At 45.4% G+C, this 18,340-nt stretch overlaps 1 protein-coding gene across 2 annotated transcripts in view; it reads right to left on the reverse strand.

The window, feature by feature from the left end:
* The window catches only part of BCAT1 (branched chain amino acid transaminase 1), a 67,186-nt gene that overhangs the window by 16,070 nt on the left and 32,776 nt on the right, over positions 1 to 18,340 (reverse strand). The window contains exons 4-8 of one of the 2 annotated variants that reach the window (XM_083461483.1): positions 17,271 to 17,327; positions 9,432 to 9,542; positions 7,541 to 7,660; positions 4,277 to 4,440; positions 1,822 to 1,964 (exon numbers count right to left, since the gene is read on the reverse strand). In XM_083461483.1, the coding sequence (XP_083317609.1) occupies positions 1,822 to 1,964; positions 4,277 to 4,440; positions 7,541 to 7,660; positions 9,432 to 9,542; positions 17,271 to 17,327 (595 nt within the window). The remainder of the gene's footprint in view (positions 1 to 1,821; positions 1,965 to 4,276; positions 4,441 to 7,540; positions 7,661 to 9,431; positions 9,543 to 17,270; positions 17,328 to 18,340) is intronic. The other variant, XM_083461484.1, reaches the window with a different exon arrangement.

The raw sequence follows: 18,340 nt of genomic DNA on the forward strand, positions 1-18,340 counted from the left end.
CTCTGATGTGGCTGCTTTCACTTCCAATTTCCATTAACCGCTTTTAAGTGCTGTCCAAGCCTCAAACCAAATACTAACTATGGATTGTTTGAAGAACCACAAACTATAGTTAAGGTCAGGCACTGCAATTAATGGACCTTAGGCATGCGGAAAGTAATTTCTCACCGTGCTATGGTTTAATAATAATAATAATAATAATAATAATAATTTTTATTTATACCCCACCCTCCCCAGCCAAGGCCAGGCTCAGGGCAGCTAACAAGCAATAATAAAAACAAGTTGAATGAATACAACTTAAAAACAAGATTAAAATACAACATTAAAATATTGAAACAATAAAATATTAAAATGCAGCCTCATCACAGGAGGAGAAAGGAAAAAGGAAAAAGAAAGAGGGGGAGGGAATCAAATTGGCTCCAAACCAATAGCCAGGCGGAACAACTCTGTCTTACAGGCCCTGTGGAAAGAAAGGGCCCTGGTCTCTTGAGGCAGAGCGTTCCACCAGGCCAGGGCCAGTGTTGAAAAAGCCCTGGCTCTGGTTGAAGCCAATCTAACTTCCTTATGGCCCGGGACCACTCGGGTGTTGCTATTTATGGACCTCGAGGCTCTCCGTGGGGCATAACGGGAGAGGCGGTCCCGTAGGTATGAGGGTCCTAGACCATGAAGGGCTTTAAAGGTCAAAACCAGCTCCTTAAATCTGATCCTGTACTCCACCGGGAGCCAGTGCAGCTGGAAAAGCACTGGGTGAATATGCTCCCATGGCAGGGACCCCGTAAGGAGCCTCGCTGCAGCATTCTGCACCCGCTGGAGTTTCTGTGACAGCTTCAAGGGCAGCCCCGCGTAGAGCGAATTACAATAGTCAAGCCTGGAGGTGAGTTTAGTGCTATGTCCAACACGGGCCTTGGTGTACTCCAGGGGTAGGGAACTTGTGGCCTTCCAGGTAATGCTGGACTCCCAGCTCCCATCAGCCCCAGCCAGCATGGCCAATGGTCATGAACGATGGGAGTTATAGTCCAGGAATATCTCAAAGACTATAGGTTTCCTATCTGTGGTGCGTTCTCTCTCTTGAGAAAAAAAGGACCTGGTTATCTTGCCTCCTTTGCTTGATGCCCACACTGAGATCCCCTGCTTTGCCATGCAGCCAAAGCTGCAAACGAGCTTTCAAGGGGCTTGTGCTATTTCGATGCCTCGCCAAGCCAGCTGCCAGAGAGCAGGGAGCCCGTGAACTGTTAAAAACCCCCTTTGATAGGCAAATTCTCACTGACTGAGCAAACCATGCCCACCAGCCTAGCTCTGACTGGAGCAACATCTGCTTCCTTTGGTACCAGCCTGAGAAGGTGGCAATGTGTGTTGGCTGGTCAGCCAAAGAGCGCTCGGTTTCCCTGTGATCTGCAGCCAAACCCGTTCCCCATATGGCTTCGTTTGCTCGTCACTGCTAAAATGTGGGCAGCAGCCGTTCACACTCCACATGTGCTTTGGGGAGCCACTTCCACTTCTGGCAGTACAAACAACTCTGCACTGACGTCCCCGAAAACCTTTATTCAGGCTCAAAGGAAAACGGCACAGGGGAGAATTAAGTATTTTTAACTTATTGTACTTGCTGCGGCTGGTGAGTGCTAATAGGTCAAAGTGTCAGGAGGCCAACAGGATAGAGACGGCTGACCTATACTTACACTGCTGCTCCCCTAAAACATTCCTGAAACTGCACTGACACGGCACTTGAGGCTCAAGGACCAGGCGGCCATTTTATTTGCCACAACGATGCCTGTCAGGGCTGAGGGAAAACATATGGTGTTGGTTAAACACGGCTGGCCACTGTACCTCCATCTTCATTTCGCCAGTACAGGAAGAGATTCATGGTCCCGACTTCCGTAATCTGATGGTCGTCTCCGTACAGCCAGAGAACCTGCTGGCAGCCTAATTCCATGGCTTCCCGCTGGGCATAGATAGAGGAGCCGTAGTTCCTTTTGGAAACAAGAAGGAAATGGCAGGATAGGGTCAGGGCCTTTTTTCAACCAGAATTCACCAGAACTCAGTTCCGGCACCTCTGAGGTGGGCACCACTGCCATCATAAGAGAACAGGGGAGGCCTTTACGCCACAGCAGTTAAGATTAGGTTCGTTAAAGTTGCAGATCGCTTCCCACTAAAAAGTTCTGAAGTGATTTGCAAGCAAGGAAAGAAATACAAAATTACAAAAACTGGTTTGACAATATAATGTACAGTAATCCCACAATTTACGAGGGGGTTATGGTCCGGGAATTGAAGCCAAAATCATATATACTCAAAAGCCACTGGGTTCAATGGCAGGTGTGACTGCTCAAGTCATTTTTCCCAGGACTCCATCCCTTTTTAAATTTTAATCATATTTTTTTGCCATGTTCATAAAGCTGAATGCGCACAAGTTAAATGTGCTTACTGTACTATCATTGCTGCTGCCCCAAATCCCAACAAAATAAACATGTCTTTGCCAGTGCTGAAACAATCACTAGGTTGAGGTCCTTGTTCCCAGAGTAGTTTAAGATTAAATCCGTCTTCCTATACTCAGCCCGGATATTGACAACCTTGTAACTAGAGTGGAGAGGAACCTGGGACCTCTTGCATGCAATGATATGCTCTGCGACCAAGCTATGGCCCCTCTTCTCCTACTTAAACTTAAGAAAATGGAATCTAGGACCTACAGGAATCGCTTCCTCATATCAGATTCACCGTTGCGAATTTCAGGAATGGCCAAGCCACCTTTCCCAGGACAAAAACTTCTTGTGTGCTCTAACAAGCAAGCTGTGCTGGCTAAATCAACAGCTGGGCCATCCTATAGCTCAGTTCTTCTGGCTGGAGCAACAGGCTGCTTGTCAGGCACACTGCCAGCCATGCCTCTGAAGCTATAAAATGCATTCCCGAAATGCCTGCATTTTGCTAGGCGGCCACAGATGCCTTTGCCCTGAGCCAAGGAAGAGAGAGAGAGAGCATTTGCAGCCAGGCTTGTCCCCTCAACTTGGCAGAAGCATGCTGATTCCGATGAAAGCAAAGTGTGTCGTTCCAGGGATGTCGCCAGCTTCCGGGGAACAATGCCGCCAAGCCATTGCACGGCTGCTTCTCAGAGTTCCCGTACCCTGGGACGGGCCGCACAAAGGACGCCTGCCAGCTGCAAGATCAGCTTGTGATTAATGTGAACCGAGAAAATAGGCGGCCCATTTTGAGCCTAGGTCCTACCCGACAAGAACAGAGTTCCCAATTATGGCACAGCACACAAACAGATCCTGAACAGACCAGTCCTGTTGCGACGTGACTCAGATTTGGAGACCCTGTCCTGAACCCCCACCCCCACTTTGACTCGTAGGTTCAGGCTGGCTAGACCAGGTGTTGGGTGAACCACACTAATGAGCTCATTGTGAAATTAATAATAATAAAAATGCACTTATGTTTTCATTTCGTGTATGCAAAGCACTTCACTTTCCAGTAATTCTTACAATGAAAGACGATGTTGTGGTCCTTTTGTTACAGTTAGGAAATATTTTATCTGCCAAAAGAAATGGCTAATATAAGGGATACTAGCAGGATTTTTGTTCTGGGGGCTTGTGGAGAATTAATACATAAGCCAAGGGTGTAGGGAGAAGCCTGTGCCTGGGACTGTGCACTGCTGCCATCTGCAATATTTTCAGAGCAGTTAGGGATGCCTGCAAGGCACAATGACTACGGAAGAAGAAGCCATGGTTCACTGGTATAACCCATGTTTTGCATGCAAAAGGTGTTTGCCCATCTCCAGGAGATCAGATAGCAGGTGATGTGGAGGAGCTCTGCCCAAGCCCTAGGAGAGCCACTGCCCATTAGGGCAGACACTTCAGAGCTAGATGGATGGAACAATAATCTGTCCCTTTGAAAATGCATGCAGATTGGAGCTCCAAAACTGGAGTATACTGTGTCCCAGAGGATTCTGGGACATGTTTTTGATGCACTCTCAGATAAGAAGCATGCTCATCACGTGATTTCCAGCCTAGTCCGTACGTCGTGAACTGAGACTAGCAATGTCCTAGTCCCAACGCTGACATCTCCTCCAACTCTCTGGTGACCAGAGCTGGGAAATATCTCTGCCCAAGAAACACAGAGAGCTGCAACCAGCCGGAATGGACAATGAAGGGCTAGGTGGGCCAATGGCATGAACCCGAATGACCCACCCGCCATTTTGAAAATGAGAATCCAATGCTCTCATGCCTACATGGAATTCAGGAACGGTGAGCATTAGCGTCACATGGGTGTTACTTCATCAGGATGATCTTACCCTCCCAGCTTGCAGTCCCCGGTTCCTCCTTTCCAGGCTCGGACGTATTTTGGATCTGCCCATAAGGCTATGGGGTTGAAGCTGCCGCTCGAAAAGTACGGGCCCACAGGACTCAGTATGACGTAGAGGAGGGCTTTCGACGGCTTCTTGACTCCAAGGGATGGCTGAATAGTGGAAAGAGAGGTGACGTTAAGAGCATAAGGAGGGACCTACTGGATCAGACCAGAAGCCCTGTCTCTTCTCAGCAGTGAAACAGAGGATTATGGGAAACCCACCAGCAAACAGCAACAGCATTCTCTTGCATGGGATTCTCTGCAGCAGTTTTTCAGAGGCAAACTGCCCTATACTGGAGGTAGTCCTCTACAACCATCACAACTATAGCAGCCACTGATACCCTTTACTTTCATGAATGTATCAAACTCCCTTTAAAAAATGACACACACACCCCCATGCAAAATTTGGTTCTTCAGTGCCCATTCGGTTGAACGGTGTTCACTTCTAGTTCACTGCGTAATATTTTTTTTAAAAAAAAGACGAGGTTCTGTGATAGCTCCATTGGTAGAGCATGAGACTCTCAATTTCAGGGTAGTGGGTTCGAGCCCCACGTTGGCCAAAATATTCCTGCATTGCAGGGGGTTGGACTAGATGGCACTTGCGGTCCCTTCCAACTCTGTGATTCTAGAGAGCCTGATAGGAATGAAAAGGGCCAAAAATGAAGTAGGATGAGACCCAAGCAATCCCAGATTGATTGATCTCAGGGGTCCTGGATGGCAGGCATGGCTCCCTTAGCTTAAGGTTCTGGATGGCAAAGGTTCCTTGCAGCCGACTTCCAAAGCCATCCTTCCAATAGCAGTTTGATCTGCAGCAATGAGCAAATGACAGTCGAAACTTAGCTCTTTGCCACTGAAGAGGAAGCCACTATTAAAGAAGAAAGGAGCAGGTCAGGCTGGGGAGGGGGAAGAACCAGTTTATAATTGCCTCTGGTTTACATACTACTGCTACATGTTCCATATTGATTTAAAATTGGCTCACCTTCCATACCGATTTGAAATCATATTGATTGTGGAAGGAGGGGATATATTGGTTTGCTTTTGTTCTTATTTTAATTAAGCATTTTGCGTTTTTTATAGTGAAATTTTATGTCGCGAACCGCCCCAAGATCTGCGGGTGCAGGGCAATGTACAAATGCAATAATAAAAATAAATAAATATTAATAATAATAGAGTACTTCCTATGCAGGGACGCAGGTCGTGCTGTGGGTTAAACCACAGAGCCTAGGACTTGCTGATCAGAAGGTTGGCGGTTTGAATCCCCAAGACGGGGTGAGCTCCTGTTTTTCAGTCCCTGCTCCTGCCAACCTAGCAGTTCGAAAGCACATCAAAGTGCAAGTAGATAAATAGGTACCACTCTGGCAGGAAGGTAAACGGCGTTTCTGTGCGCTGCTCTGGTTCGCCAGAAGCGGATTAGTCATGCTGGCCACATGACCCGGAAGCTGTACGCCGGCTCCCTCGGCCAATAAAGCGAGATGAGCGCCGCAACCCCAGAGTCGGTCACGACTGGACCTAATGGTCAGGGGTCCCTTTACCTTACTTCCTATGCAACACAAGGAGACACATATTCTGCAATGCCACACCTGAGCATGCACAACCAAACAGAAGGGAACCTACAGCTCCTTCTGGAGAATATGAATGTTCAAATGAAAAAGAATGGACAAGTTCAAGCTGTGCAATGAAATGAGAAAACACTTCCACTAGGTGGCACTATGGCTATCTCTAAATACAGAAGCTGCAACTTTACAAAAGAGAACATCACACTTGGTCTCGTCTCTTCTCTATGCCGCACACAATGATTTTCCTACAAGAATGGCAGATGAAGCTGATTGATTGTATGGGACTGGCAGAAATGACTAGCAGAATCCGTGACCAGGGAGAAGAGTAGGCAGAAGAAGATTGGAAAAAATTTAAGGACTATTTACAAAAATATTGTAAAATTAAGGAATGTTGAATGATGTTGGATTGAAATTAAGTGGTTTCAAGCTGTAATTATGATAAAATGGTTTTCTTTTTGTAAGCAAGAATTTGAAGTTATAACAATTTAAGATGTTGGAGAGAAAATAAGGTGTTTCTTTTTTCTTTTTTTTTAAGCTGTAATGCTTTGAGATAAGGATTTGCTGTATAAACAATTTGAACTGGATATACAAGAAGGGGAGGTATGAGGAGGTCGGGGAAATAAGTTATGAGAAAATAAGTTGTGAAAGTTATGTGTTTTTTAATGTTTTTATGTTTGTTTTTTTGTTTTTGTTTTGTAAAAAATTGGAAACTCTAATAAATATTTTTTTTTTTTTAAAAAAGATTTTCCTACAAGAGTGCCATTTCGGCTATAGGAAAGAGTATGTACACTTTATTCTGTTTTTAGTGTTCTGTTGGGAGCCAACCAGAGTGGCTAGGAAAACCAAGCCAGATGGACGGGGTATAAATAAAAATAAAATTATTAGTCTTCTTCTTCTTATTATTATTATTATTACTACTATTTTTACTATTATTGCTACTACTACTACTATTATTATTAGCACCTCTTCCTTTACATGGAAAGAACCACGAAGGCACTTTTGTGTGAAGTAGGACTTATTCATTCACAAAGAACACATTAGGATTTCTCTGCTGGCAATTGCAAGTTGCAAGGTTAAAAAGCAGAACCTTGCTCTTGCACAGAAATCCTCTATGCTCAAACAATGCACAGACATTATGCCTTCCCAGGACAACAGAAAACACCAGCGCATGTCGGATGCTCTTTAGGCCATACAAAGGATCTGTGCATGTGAGCTCAGAGCTGTTAACTTCCATTCGAACACACAACGCCTGCTTCTAAGTGCATCAAGTGAGGACTGGGCTACGAATGCAACAGCGACGAGGAGGCAGAATTCTGGAGGTGACAGAATAGACTGTCTCAGAATGCAGGTGGGAATAGGAATAGATGAAACTTTGCAGGGTTTTCCTTTTTTTAATGACACAGAAAGAAATAGGCTGGATTCAATATTTCTTTTTGATGTGCTCTTCCCCCCCTTTTCTAAAAAAAATGCACAGATTTATTTTCACAGGAGGGGGAATTCTGAAAACTGGCTCCCCGACCCTGCAGTTTTAATGTGGTACAACTCATTCTGCCGCCTCTGGATTCTGCTGCCATGTTCAGACCAGGCCTCAGTTAGCATCCTGCCCGGTGCAAAAATGAATAAAAACAAAGAACAAGGTTAGTTTTCCCACACACCTCTGTCCCAATTAAAGTAGGGCGAATGTACAAGCTAGCGGCGGTCGAGTACGGCACCCACTCCTTTTCGACTTCCACGAGTTTCCGGATGCACTCCAAAAGCTCTTCTTTGTCAAATCCCTGAAAGCAAAAGCAGAAGAAGGCAACATTTAGAATAACCTTAACATGGTTGGGAGCACACTTCAGCCGCGACGTTTAATTAGCCTATTAAACCAGAGGCCGTGACGTTCCAACTACCGCTAGTGAATGAGACGCCAGGAGAGGTCATATGATTCTAAACACCCAACAAACAAAACAGTTTAATTGATTTCATAGCAATTGTGCAACACATCTCTAAAGCACGAGTTTGGGCTGGACATTTTAAATGCCTGCAGGGGTTTTTTGGGGGGGGGGTACAGGGAAGGTTCTTTGAGTCTCACATTTCTCCTTTATTACGGATTCCCCCCTTCACAACCAAGAGATGTATTAAAGCAGGCATCCCCAAACTCGGCCCTCCAGCTGTTTTGGGACTACGACTCCCATCATCCCTAGCTAACAGGACAAGTGGTCCTGAAGTGTTGCTATTCTAGAGCCTCAGACTCTTAATCTCAGGTTTGTGGGTTTGAGCTACGCACTGGGCAAAAGATTCCTGAATCAAATGGGGTTGGACTAGTTCAGGCATGTCCAAAGTCCGTTTGGGGGGCCTAATTCAGCCCCCCGGCTGGTTTAATCAGGCCCCAAAAGCTTGACAACTTGGGTCGGCCTTCACACATGTTCATTTCATCTGAGGCGGTTGGAGGATGGATGGCGGCTAACAGATTGAGGTTGAATCCTGACAAGACAGAAGTACTGTTTTTGGGGGATGGGAGGCGGGCAGGTGTGGAGGACTCCCTGATCCTGAATGGGGTAACTGTGCCCCTGAAGGACCAGGTGCACAGCCTGGGAGTCATTTTGGACTCACAGCTGTCCATGGAGGCACAGGTCAATTCTTTGTCCAGGGCAGCTGTTTATCAGCTCCATCTGGTACGCAGGCTGAGACCCTACCTGCCCGCGGACAGTCTCGGCAGAGTGGTGCATGCTCTAGTTATCTCCCGCTTGGACTACTGCAATGCGCTCTACGTGGGGCTACCTTTCCGCCGAAAGCATATAACACCGATCTTGAAGACCTACACTGGCTCCCAGTACATTTCCGAGCACAATTCAAAGTGTTGGTGCTGACCTTTAAAGCCCTAAATGGCCTGGGTCCAGTATACCTGAAGGAGCATCTCCATCCCCATCATTCTACCCGGACACTGAGGCCCAACTCTGAAGGCCTTCTGGCAGTTCCCTCACTGCGAGAAGCCAAGTTACAGGGAACTAGGCAGAGGGCCTTCTCGGTAGTGGCACCTGCCCTGTGGAACGCCCTCCCACCAGATGTCAAAGAGAAAAACAACTACCAGACTTTTAGAAGACATCTGAAGGCAGCCCTGTTTAGGGAAGCTTTTAATGTTTAACAGGTTATTGTATTTGGGTGTTCTGTTGGAAGCCGCCCAGAGTGGCTGGGGAAGCCCAGCCAGATGGGCGGGGTATAAATAATAAATTGTTGTTGTTGTTATCAAATCTGGCCATCTTTGAAAACAGTTTGGGCACCCCTGAACAAGGTGATTCTGATAGTCCCTTCTACCTCTACCATTATATGACCTTATAATGGTCGCGTAGGAGCTCATTCGACATTTTGTGAATACAGATAAACAGCTCTGTGTAACACAAGATCTTGCGTCCTCTCTCACTGATTCTATCTCTGAGGAATCTCCTTGGCAGAAACGCTGCTTTCAATCTTGGAAAGGATTTACCAGTCGGGATGAAAACACTGTCCAAATTCACAGCGGGGGAAAGAGCAGGGGGAAGAAAAGTAAATGCTTGCATTACGCACTGGCAAAGTCGCCCGCAGAGCTGACCGCAGCATCCTGTCCATGTTGAGTCCCGGACGGAACAAGCGGATTTTGCCATCCACCCCTCGGTATGCCTTCATGCCTTCGAACAGCTAAAGGAACCAAGAAGGGAGGAATCGGAGAAATTGAGACGAAACGGCAGACAGCGATTAATATCACACACACATGAACATGCACACACACAGGTAAAATAAAATACTGTAATAATCAACACATGTGCATTCCAAATGAAATCATTGATAGCTTTACATGTTCAGAATGTTAACATTAAATAAAAACTGAGCAACTTCTGCATCATTCCACACATGAGGTTTGCTGCCTCCTATACCCACCTCTCACATTAGAAAAGAACTATCTAACGCATTATTAAAGGGCTGCAAAAATGTACCCGACTTTTTTGGGGGGGGCGGGACTTTCCAGTACTGGCACCCTGAATGATATTTTGTTCCCTCTAGGGCTGTGAGCTTCAGCTGGTTGATCAGTTCACATGGTTAACCTGCCAATTTTCAATCAGTGCCTGCCGATTTTTAAACAGCGGGGCGAAGTTGTTTTTTTAAGCCTTGTCCCGCACCCTCCTCAAGTGCTTTTGCCTTGCTGGAATTTGCCTAGCTGAATTGTGACAGTACCTCCTACTTGGCTGGAAGGAGAGAGGAAGGAATGTGTAAGAACCTCTGGTTTTTGCGAAGCTGGAATGTAGTCAAAGGTAAAATTCGAATCCATTGCCCCCCTCAGTTTTGCCTTTGTCCACCCCTACATTTGCTCCTGCAACCTCTCTGGAATATTACCCTCAAGGGAATGTGTGCCCCTAACCCGCTGTTGAAAAGGTTTCCCTGCCTCATGCCATCCCACAATGAAATCAGGATTTCAAACTATGGATTGTGCAAGCAGTTTTGCCATGGAAAAAGTAAGCCAGGAAAGAAAATGGGAGGATGCAAGGGCAGGAGAGGGACTTGCAGTTTGTACACACATTTATGTTATGACCAAACTAAATATTGTGATTTTATCCTGTGAACCTCCCTGAGATCTGTGGGTATAGGGTGGCATATATATATATATATATATATATGCTTTCGTAGATTTTCACGGGTACAGGAATGCAGGTTTTGGTGTCCTCGGGTGTCTTCCCGTGTAAAAGTTGGGGTGTCTAGGCGACGTTTCGACGAGGTCTCACTCGTCATCTTCAGGCTGGTGCTTTCGGCTTCTTGCTCTGTTCCAGTAACAAGAAGCCGAAAGCACCAGCCTGAAGATGACGAGTGAGACCTCGTCGAAACGTCGCCTAGACACCCCAACTTTTACACGGGAAGACACCCGAGGACACCAAAACCTGCATATATATATATATATATATATATATATATATATATATATATATATAATAATAATAATTCTAGTTTGGTTCTTGTATGTTTGTGATTATGGGAATAAAACAGCAAATATACACTGTCATTTTTAGCAGCGAATGGCAGGTTTTCAGAGCGATCCGAGGTGCGTTTACTGAGAAGTAAGTCCCACTGTGTTACAGGGACTTAACACTTAATATATTATATGTTTAGAAGTGCGGCTTTTGCTTATTGGAGTAGCACGTTCTCGTAATCCTTTTCATATTGCAGCTTCAAAACACCAACGTATCTTCACCTTTTTCAAAAGCACCAGTTTCATATCTATCCTAGCAATCACGACAGCGAAAAACATATTTTATTTGGTAAGAAACGAAAGCTGGCACATCTCAAAGCCGCGCCCAATCTACAGGGAGATAAGCTAAACTTTCAAGTGGAGAGCAGCTTGTACTAGAATTGTATTGGTGTCCCTGGTCTGAAACACTGACTGCCTAGATTCTTACACAGACCCACAGAGCAGAACAACTATTTTATTTTATTTTACCCTAGATGAACTGTTACGGAAGATGCCCCATACTGCCTATTATTATTATTATTATTATTATTATTATTATTATTATTATTATTATTATTAGCTTTTGCTAAAATATTTCGCAGGGTCTGGAGGCAAACCAAGAATGAAATCATTGCACAAGGACAAAAAGGCCTTGCCAATGCCTTTTCTTGTCTGTTCCTGGAAGGACGGGAAACATCTCGAAAATCCCGCAGTGCCCAAGTCAGCCTTTTCAGTAGCTAAGGGGGAAAACCAGTGGGGAGTTCCGGACAGGATGACTAAACTGAAAACAGCAGAGAGAGGGATTTTTCCACCGCAACAAAAATCAGAGCTGGGCATGGGAGCTGGTGAAGTGTCCTGGCTAGGTCATAGAAGTCCCACAAACAAATCTCATTTCAGATTGGAACAGCCTGAACCTTTCTGTAGATTATGAGTTGTACATGTGAAAAGGATCTAGGGGTCTTAACATGCTTAACATGAGTCCACAGTGCAACGCAGCAGCAAAAAAAACCCAGCTAATGCTATTCTAAGCTGCATCAATGGAAGTATAGTGTCCAGGTCAAGGGAAGTAATAGAACCACTCTATTCTGCCTTGATCAGAACACACCTGTAGTACCGTGTCCAGTTCTGGCCACCACAATTTAAGAAGGATGCTGACAAGCTGCAATGTGTGCAGATGAGGACAACCAAGATGATTAAGGCTTTGGAAACCAAGCTTTATGAGGAACAGTTGAGTTGGGTATGTTTAGCCTGGAAAAGAGGAGACTGAGAGGAAATATGATAACCATCTTCAGAGGTCTAAAGGGCTGTCACATGGGGGATGGAGCAAACTCATTTTCTCCTGCTCCAGGGGCTAGGACTTCCATTTGAAGGCACCTTCTATTGAAGGGCTGCCTGGTCCACCTCCAGTTTAAAGATAAAGAACTAGAAAATGGAAGACCAGCATGGGCCCTTGAGGTTGTCCATCAACAAGTAGCACATAATAATAATAATAATAATAATAATAATAGTTATTGGCCAGCTGACTGAGCAAGCCACACAGTCAGCTGAGCACAGCTTTCCACAACTATGGTAAAATGTATTGTGTTTCTGGTTTTGTTCTGTTTTTCTCTAGAAGAGGAAGACTGAGAGGAGATATAGCTGAAGGACCGTCACATGGAAGATGGAGCAAGCTTTTTTCCTGTTGCTCCAGAGTGTAGGACCCAAACCAATGGTTTTCAAGTTACAAGGAAGGAGATGCCGACTAAACTTCAGGAAGAACCTTCTGACTGTAAGAACTGTTTGACAGTGGAACAGACTCCCACAAGAGGTGGTGGACTCTACCTTCATTGGGGTTTTTTAAAGAGGTAAGTTGACCATCTGCCAGGGATTCCTTTACTATTATTATTATTATTATTAATATTATTATTATTAATTTCTATACAGCCCTTCTTCATCTGGGGATTACAAGGTGGTTTACAGTACACAAACACAAAAATACATAATGTAGTAATGAACAAAAACAGTAACCCCCCCTCCCAATTATATTTTTTAAAGGGCATAGATTGTTTAATGAGTCAAAGGCTTGGGAGAAGAGGAATATTTTTGCCTGGCACACAAAGTAAGGAAGACATCAGGTGAGTCTCCCTGGGAAAAACATTCCACAGATGAGGAGCTGTTCTCATGTTGCCTTCAGTTCATATGGGTGGAGGCCTTGCAGGGGTTGGACTAGATGACCCGTGGGGTCCCTTCTGAGTCAACAATTCTATGCATCTATTTCAACCAGAGTAATTATTCCTAAATTATCATCATTAGTAGATTTCTTAACCACAAAAGTCCTGGGGTGGATTACGACTTGTGAAAATTCTTACCATTTTTTTTTTAAAGGAGGGGTTACAACAATTTAAAAAATACAATATTAAAAAATAAGTTAAAATGGGTTAGCATCAAAATAATAAGGTGCATCCTCTCTCTCTCTCTCCCTCTCTGAGGTGTCAGAGGTTAGAGAGGGCCGTCCCTGATCTTAACACCTGAGAGGGTCCGCGAGTGCAGGTTCTCTTTTGAAACGCCACATTTCCTTTGTTTTGGAAATCTGCAAGCGCCCTGCCTATCTGCAAGCCACCCATTCCATCTTTTTTTGGGGGGGGGATAACAAACAGAAATCCCCAAGGAAAGCTGTAGTTTTGTTATCAGACAAACCAGTTTGTGAAGACCCTGCTCCTGTGGAAACTAAGGAAGTGGCCTTCTTAGCTATGACACCCGGATCAGGCCAGCCCTGTTATTGGGAAGAGTGAAGGGCTGCCCCAAGCAGCTGATTTGGGTATCATTAAAGAGGAGCAACTTGCTATTCAATATACAGTGGTACCTCAGTTTACGAACTTAATCCGTTCCGGAAGTCCGTTCTTAAACCGAAACCGTTCTTAAACCGAGCCGCGCTTTCCCTAATGAGGCCTCCCGCCGCCGGTGCCCTCCCGCTGTTCGGCTTCCATTCTTAGACTGAGGTAAAGTTCGCAAACCAGGACACTATTTCCGGTTTTGCGGAATTCGTAAACCGAATCATTCTTAAACCGAGGTACCATGTTTCTACTGTCTGGGAAGCGCAGAGTCACCTGTGGGATTTTCTGCCTCACCGATGTCAAAATAACTTGACAGGCTTCGAGTATTATGTACCTTCATTTATTTGTGGGGGGGTTTTCTTGTGGGGGTGCCATTTAGTGCTGTGTCTTAGGTAGCAATATGTCTCGGGCCAGCACTAACCCCAGTTGTGGAATCTGATGAGATTTCACCCCTCCCATACCCAAGAATCTCCTGATCATCTCCTGATGGTCTCTGCTGACTCTCCAGAGAAGAGGAGGCGTGTCCTGCCTATCTACTTATTCTGCCCAGCAACATATCTGTGTGTGTGAGAGAGAGTCAGTCAGTCAGTGTATCGGAGAGAGTGAGAGTGTTACAGATCCTAGAGATAAGATTGCTGCCAAGAGCAGCTGCAGACTCTCAGTGTAGCATTGATTTATGCTTAGAATGTTCAGCTCTGTATATAGCTTTGTATCATAGTTGTAGTTATAGAATAAAAGGAAGATATTCTACAGAGCTGCTCTCCGAGTGGTTTATACTCTGCAAGACTCTGCAAAACTCTGCTGCGCAACGACTGTAGTATTGAGACAGTGAATCCGGTGCTCTCAGCTCCAAGCTGTGAGTCCACAGGACTGTGACCTGCTCCTGTGAGAAAGGAGGTCTCTGGCGGTGCTACCCAGCTCGCCTAGCCCAGTCGGGGTTGAGGTGCATAAGTCCAGTTGGCGCACTGGCTCTAGGGCGATGCTGACAGAATCATCTCTCTGGGAACACCCATCCTGCTGCTTTGGTGGGGCTGTTCTCACATTACACTGGACCTAGGGACAAACTGCCCCCCCCCCACATCTCGAGTGTAGTGTTTGTGTGTACCCTGTTTGCACAGCTCAGCTATTGTTTACACAGGTACACTGGCTGCACAGCCACTGAACTGTGTACATCTGAACCATTTGTGTACACAGATACATCTGTAATGTGTGAACAACTCTACTGTTAGCTTTTAGGTTCCCAGTGAAGACAAGCTTATTCTTCCAGGTTTTTCATATTCTAATGCCGCTCTTTTGTACTGTTTATTCACTTTGTTTTTAGTAGGCTAGAAACACTTTTAAAATAAAAATACCATTAAGGAGGTACCCCTGGTGTATCTCTCAAACAGCCCAATGGGGAGGTGATAGTCTTTAAAGTGTTACGTTAGGCCAAAGCCTGTTACGATGCTAGCTTATAAACAGCTACTTGCATAGTTGCCTAGGCAACCGGCCAGAAAAGCTCAGAGTTATTACTTTAATTTTACACAGGGCACGCATGTTCCCCCACTCAGATCCTATTCAGGCATTCTTTCCTAAGTCTGTGGGCTAAAAGTGGGGAGGGGATATGGGCAAAAAATGGAAGTCCCACCTCACCATCCCTGGGCATGCCAGCCCCATGTTCTAAGCGAGGGTCCGAAACAGGATTTACAATGCACAGAAACTGCCTTCAGACCTTCACTTTCAATTTCCAGTCTCCTATCCCCTTCCCCTTAATTTTTAGTTAGGGGTAAAAGTGAGTCCGTGGGGTATGATATTGGTGCAAAAAAGTATGTTGTGAAGAAAGTAGATAGAGACAAGGTTTTAGATAAAAGGTAAAGAACCGCTGGACGGTTAAGTCCACTCAAAGGTGACTATGGGGTTGCAGCTCAATGGGAGCTCACCCCATTGTGGGGATTCGAACCGCCCACCTTCTGATCAGCAGGCCCAAGAGGCTCAGTGGTTTAAACCACAGTGTCGTTGCTCTGTCCCAGCTCCTGCCAACCTAAGAGTTCGAAAGTATGCCAGTGCAAGTACATAAATAGGTACCACTGCGGCGGGAAGGTAAACAGTGTTTCCGTGAGCTCTGGCACTCGTCCCGGTCCTCCGTGCGCCAGCAGCAGTTTAGACATGCTGGTCACAGGACCTGGAAAGCTGTCTGTGGACAAACGCCGGCTCCCTCGGCCTGAAAGTGAGATGAGTGCCACAACCCCATAGTCGCCTTTGACTGGACTTAACCATCCAGCGGTCCTTTGCCTTTTTTACTTTTAAGGTTTTAAACCTCCCCCCCCCCTTCAATCCCTCTTGCATAATACTAGAGGCTGTGGCTACCCAATGAAGGACAGACAAAACGAAGTGGTTCTTCATGCAGCCGACAGTTAAAATGCATGGAATTTACTCCCACGAGGTGCAACGACGGCCACCAACTTGGACGGCTTTAAAAAAGGATCGGACAAATTCATGGAGGCTACTAGCCATGCCGGCTATGCTCTCCTGTCTCCATGGTTCCAGGCATAAATGATTCTGAATTTCAGCTGCTGGAAGCCACAGGAGAGGAGATCTCAGATCCTGCCTGCAGGTTTGACGCTAGACCTTTGGCCTCACACAGCAGGGGTCTTCTTATGGGGCACCAGCACTGTTGGGGGTGGGGTTTGTGTCCATGCCCCATCCCCACTTTGGGCTCATGAGCTTATGCCTGAATAGGACTTTACTCATCGCATATGAAAAGCAGACTAGTTGGACCTGTCAGATGCGCCAAACACCTGCTAAAAAATCAGTTGTTCACCAAGGTCTAAGTGGATGGTTGTGTGGCTTATCCTGTTCAATTGCTGACTTTCCTATAATACATGATGGGTTTTTTCCTGCATTTTGATTGTATTCTGATCTTTATTTCTATTATCTGATTGTATTGCACTGGTTTGAATAAAGGTCACCGCTAAAATACACCCCTAAAATGGCTTCTCCTATCTAAAAGAGCACCATTACAGTGATACCTTGGTTTACAACCGTAATCCGTTCTGGAGGTCCGGTTGTAAACCAAAGCAGGTTGTAACCCAAAGCGTGCTTTCGCCAATGGGGCCTCCCAAAAAAAGGGGGGGTTGTAATAATAAAAAAAATGGGTTGTGATCCAAAAAAATGGACACACACTTCAGGGTTTGACGTGGTTGTAATCCAAAACGGTTGCAAACCAAGGGACCACTGTATAGGCTGCACTCAGGCTTCATGGAAGCCAGATGCAGGGATAAAGAGTTTACTGGATTTTGATTTTAAATGTTTAAGCGTTTTTGCCTCCTGCCCCCCCCCCAATACCTCCTTAAGCGGTACATCTGTTTTCTAAATGAAGACAATATTGGAAAGGCTAGTTTAGGCTCAGTCTTGATGGCGGCATCCATACATTCATTCACACACACAAACAAACAGTAATAATCTGACATCTGCTGTGCGTCTGCAACACACGAGCTAGACCACGTAGCCTGCAGAGCCAGGATTATCATGGGCGGGGGGGTCACGGATCACAAGAAATGCAGAGAGACGTGGGTGGGGTGAGATGGGGGGGGGAGGAATGCCAAAAGCATCATTGTCATGTTGTGTTATACCCACTGTATATTCATTGAGCCATAGCATTTGGAGCAGTTTCGCCTCTGTCAGTCCTCTTGGCTAGAGGAAACATGGTGCAACAAAGGGGGAAAAATAAAATAAAAATAAAAAATAGGGGGGAAATATGTATATATTAAAAAGAGCATATTGGTTATTAGCAATGAAGATTTCAGAAACAGCTTATTACACCAATAACGCTACGGCGAGCGAGACACGCATCCAGGATCCCACCATGGCTCCTCACTCCACATAAAAACAGGGGAGTCATTATCGACCCGGTGACCTCCAGAACTTTTGGGTTCCAACTTCCATCAGCCCCAACTGCATGGCTGACAATCAGAGGTGACGGGAGCTTTAATACAAAACATTTGGAGGGCACTAGGTTGGGGAAAACTGCCTGACTGCACCCAGATCTCCTCAGTCTAAAAAATTCCTCCCACCCCCCAAAAAATAACCCCCACAGAGTTCTTCTTTGGGAGGCAAGAGGTTAAAATGTTTACTTAAAAACAAAAATGGATTTAAAAAATAGAGAGAGCCTAGTACTGTCTTCCTGAGAGCTTAGACATTTTTCAGGGGAAAGGGTTTGGGGCCAAATTCTGTTCCCCATCTAAATCTTTGGAAAGCATGGAAGTTCAGCAATGCCAGAACAAATGTACATTTTTAAACGTGTCCAAGAGGGAGAGGACTTTACGGCCACATTTTTTCCACATGCTCTGTGGCAGCGGAAATGTGCACTTGCTGAGGCTCTGACACCAATGGTGGCATAACATGTTCAGTCTCGTTGGACATTTGGTGCCTTAACCGTTAACCATCCTGGCTTCTGGTAGTTACCAGTTCGTTTTGCTGCAGGAAGCTTCAAGTTCTACAACTGTGCTACACCACTATAAATTACTTAATTGTCCAGCAGAACGGCTGGCGTAGCTTGTTTTGCTTGTAAAGACGAGGGGCTAATTAACAAACGCAATCAGTTGCCTTTTGCAGTATCGAATGATGAGTTGTGTGTGCAAATGAATCAGCATGGGCCAGACATCACAGACAATACTTCCATAGTGTCTGTGTTTGAACATCACAAA

This window comes from Podarcis liolepis (genome assembly GCF_965112155.1).
Source record: "Podarcis liolepis genome assembly, chromosome: 10".
Lineage (NCBI taxonomy): Eukaryota > Metazoa > Chordata > Lepidosauria > Squamata > Lacertidae > Podarcis > Podarcis liolepis.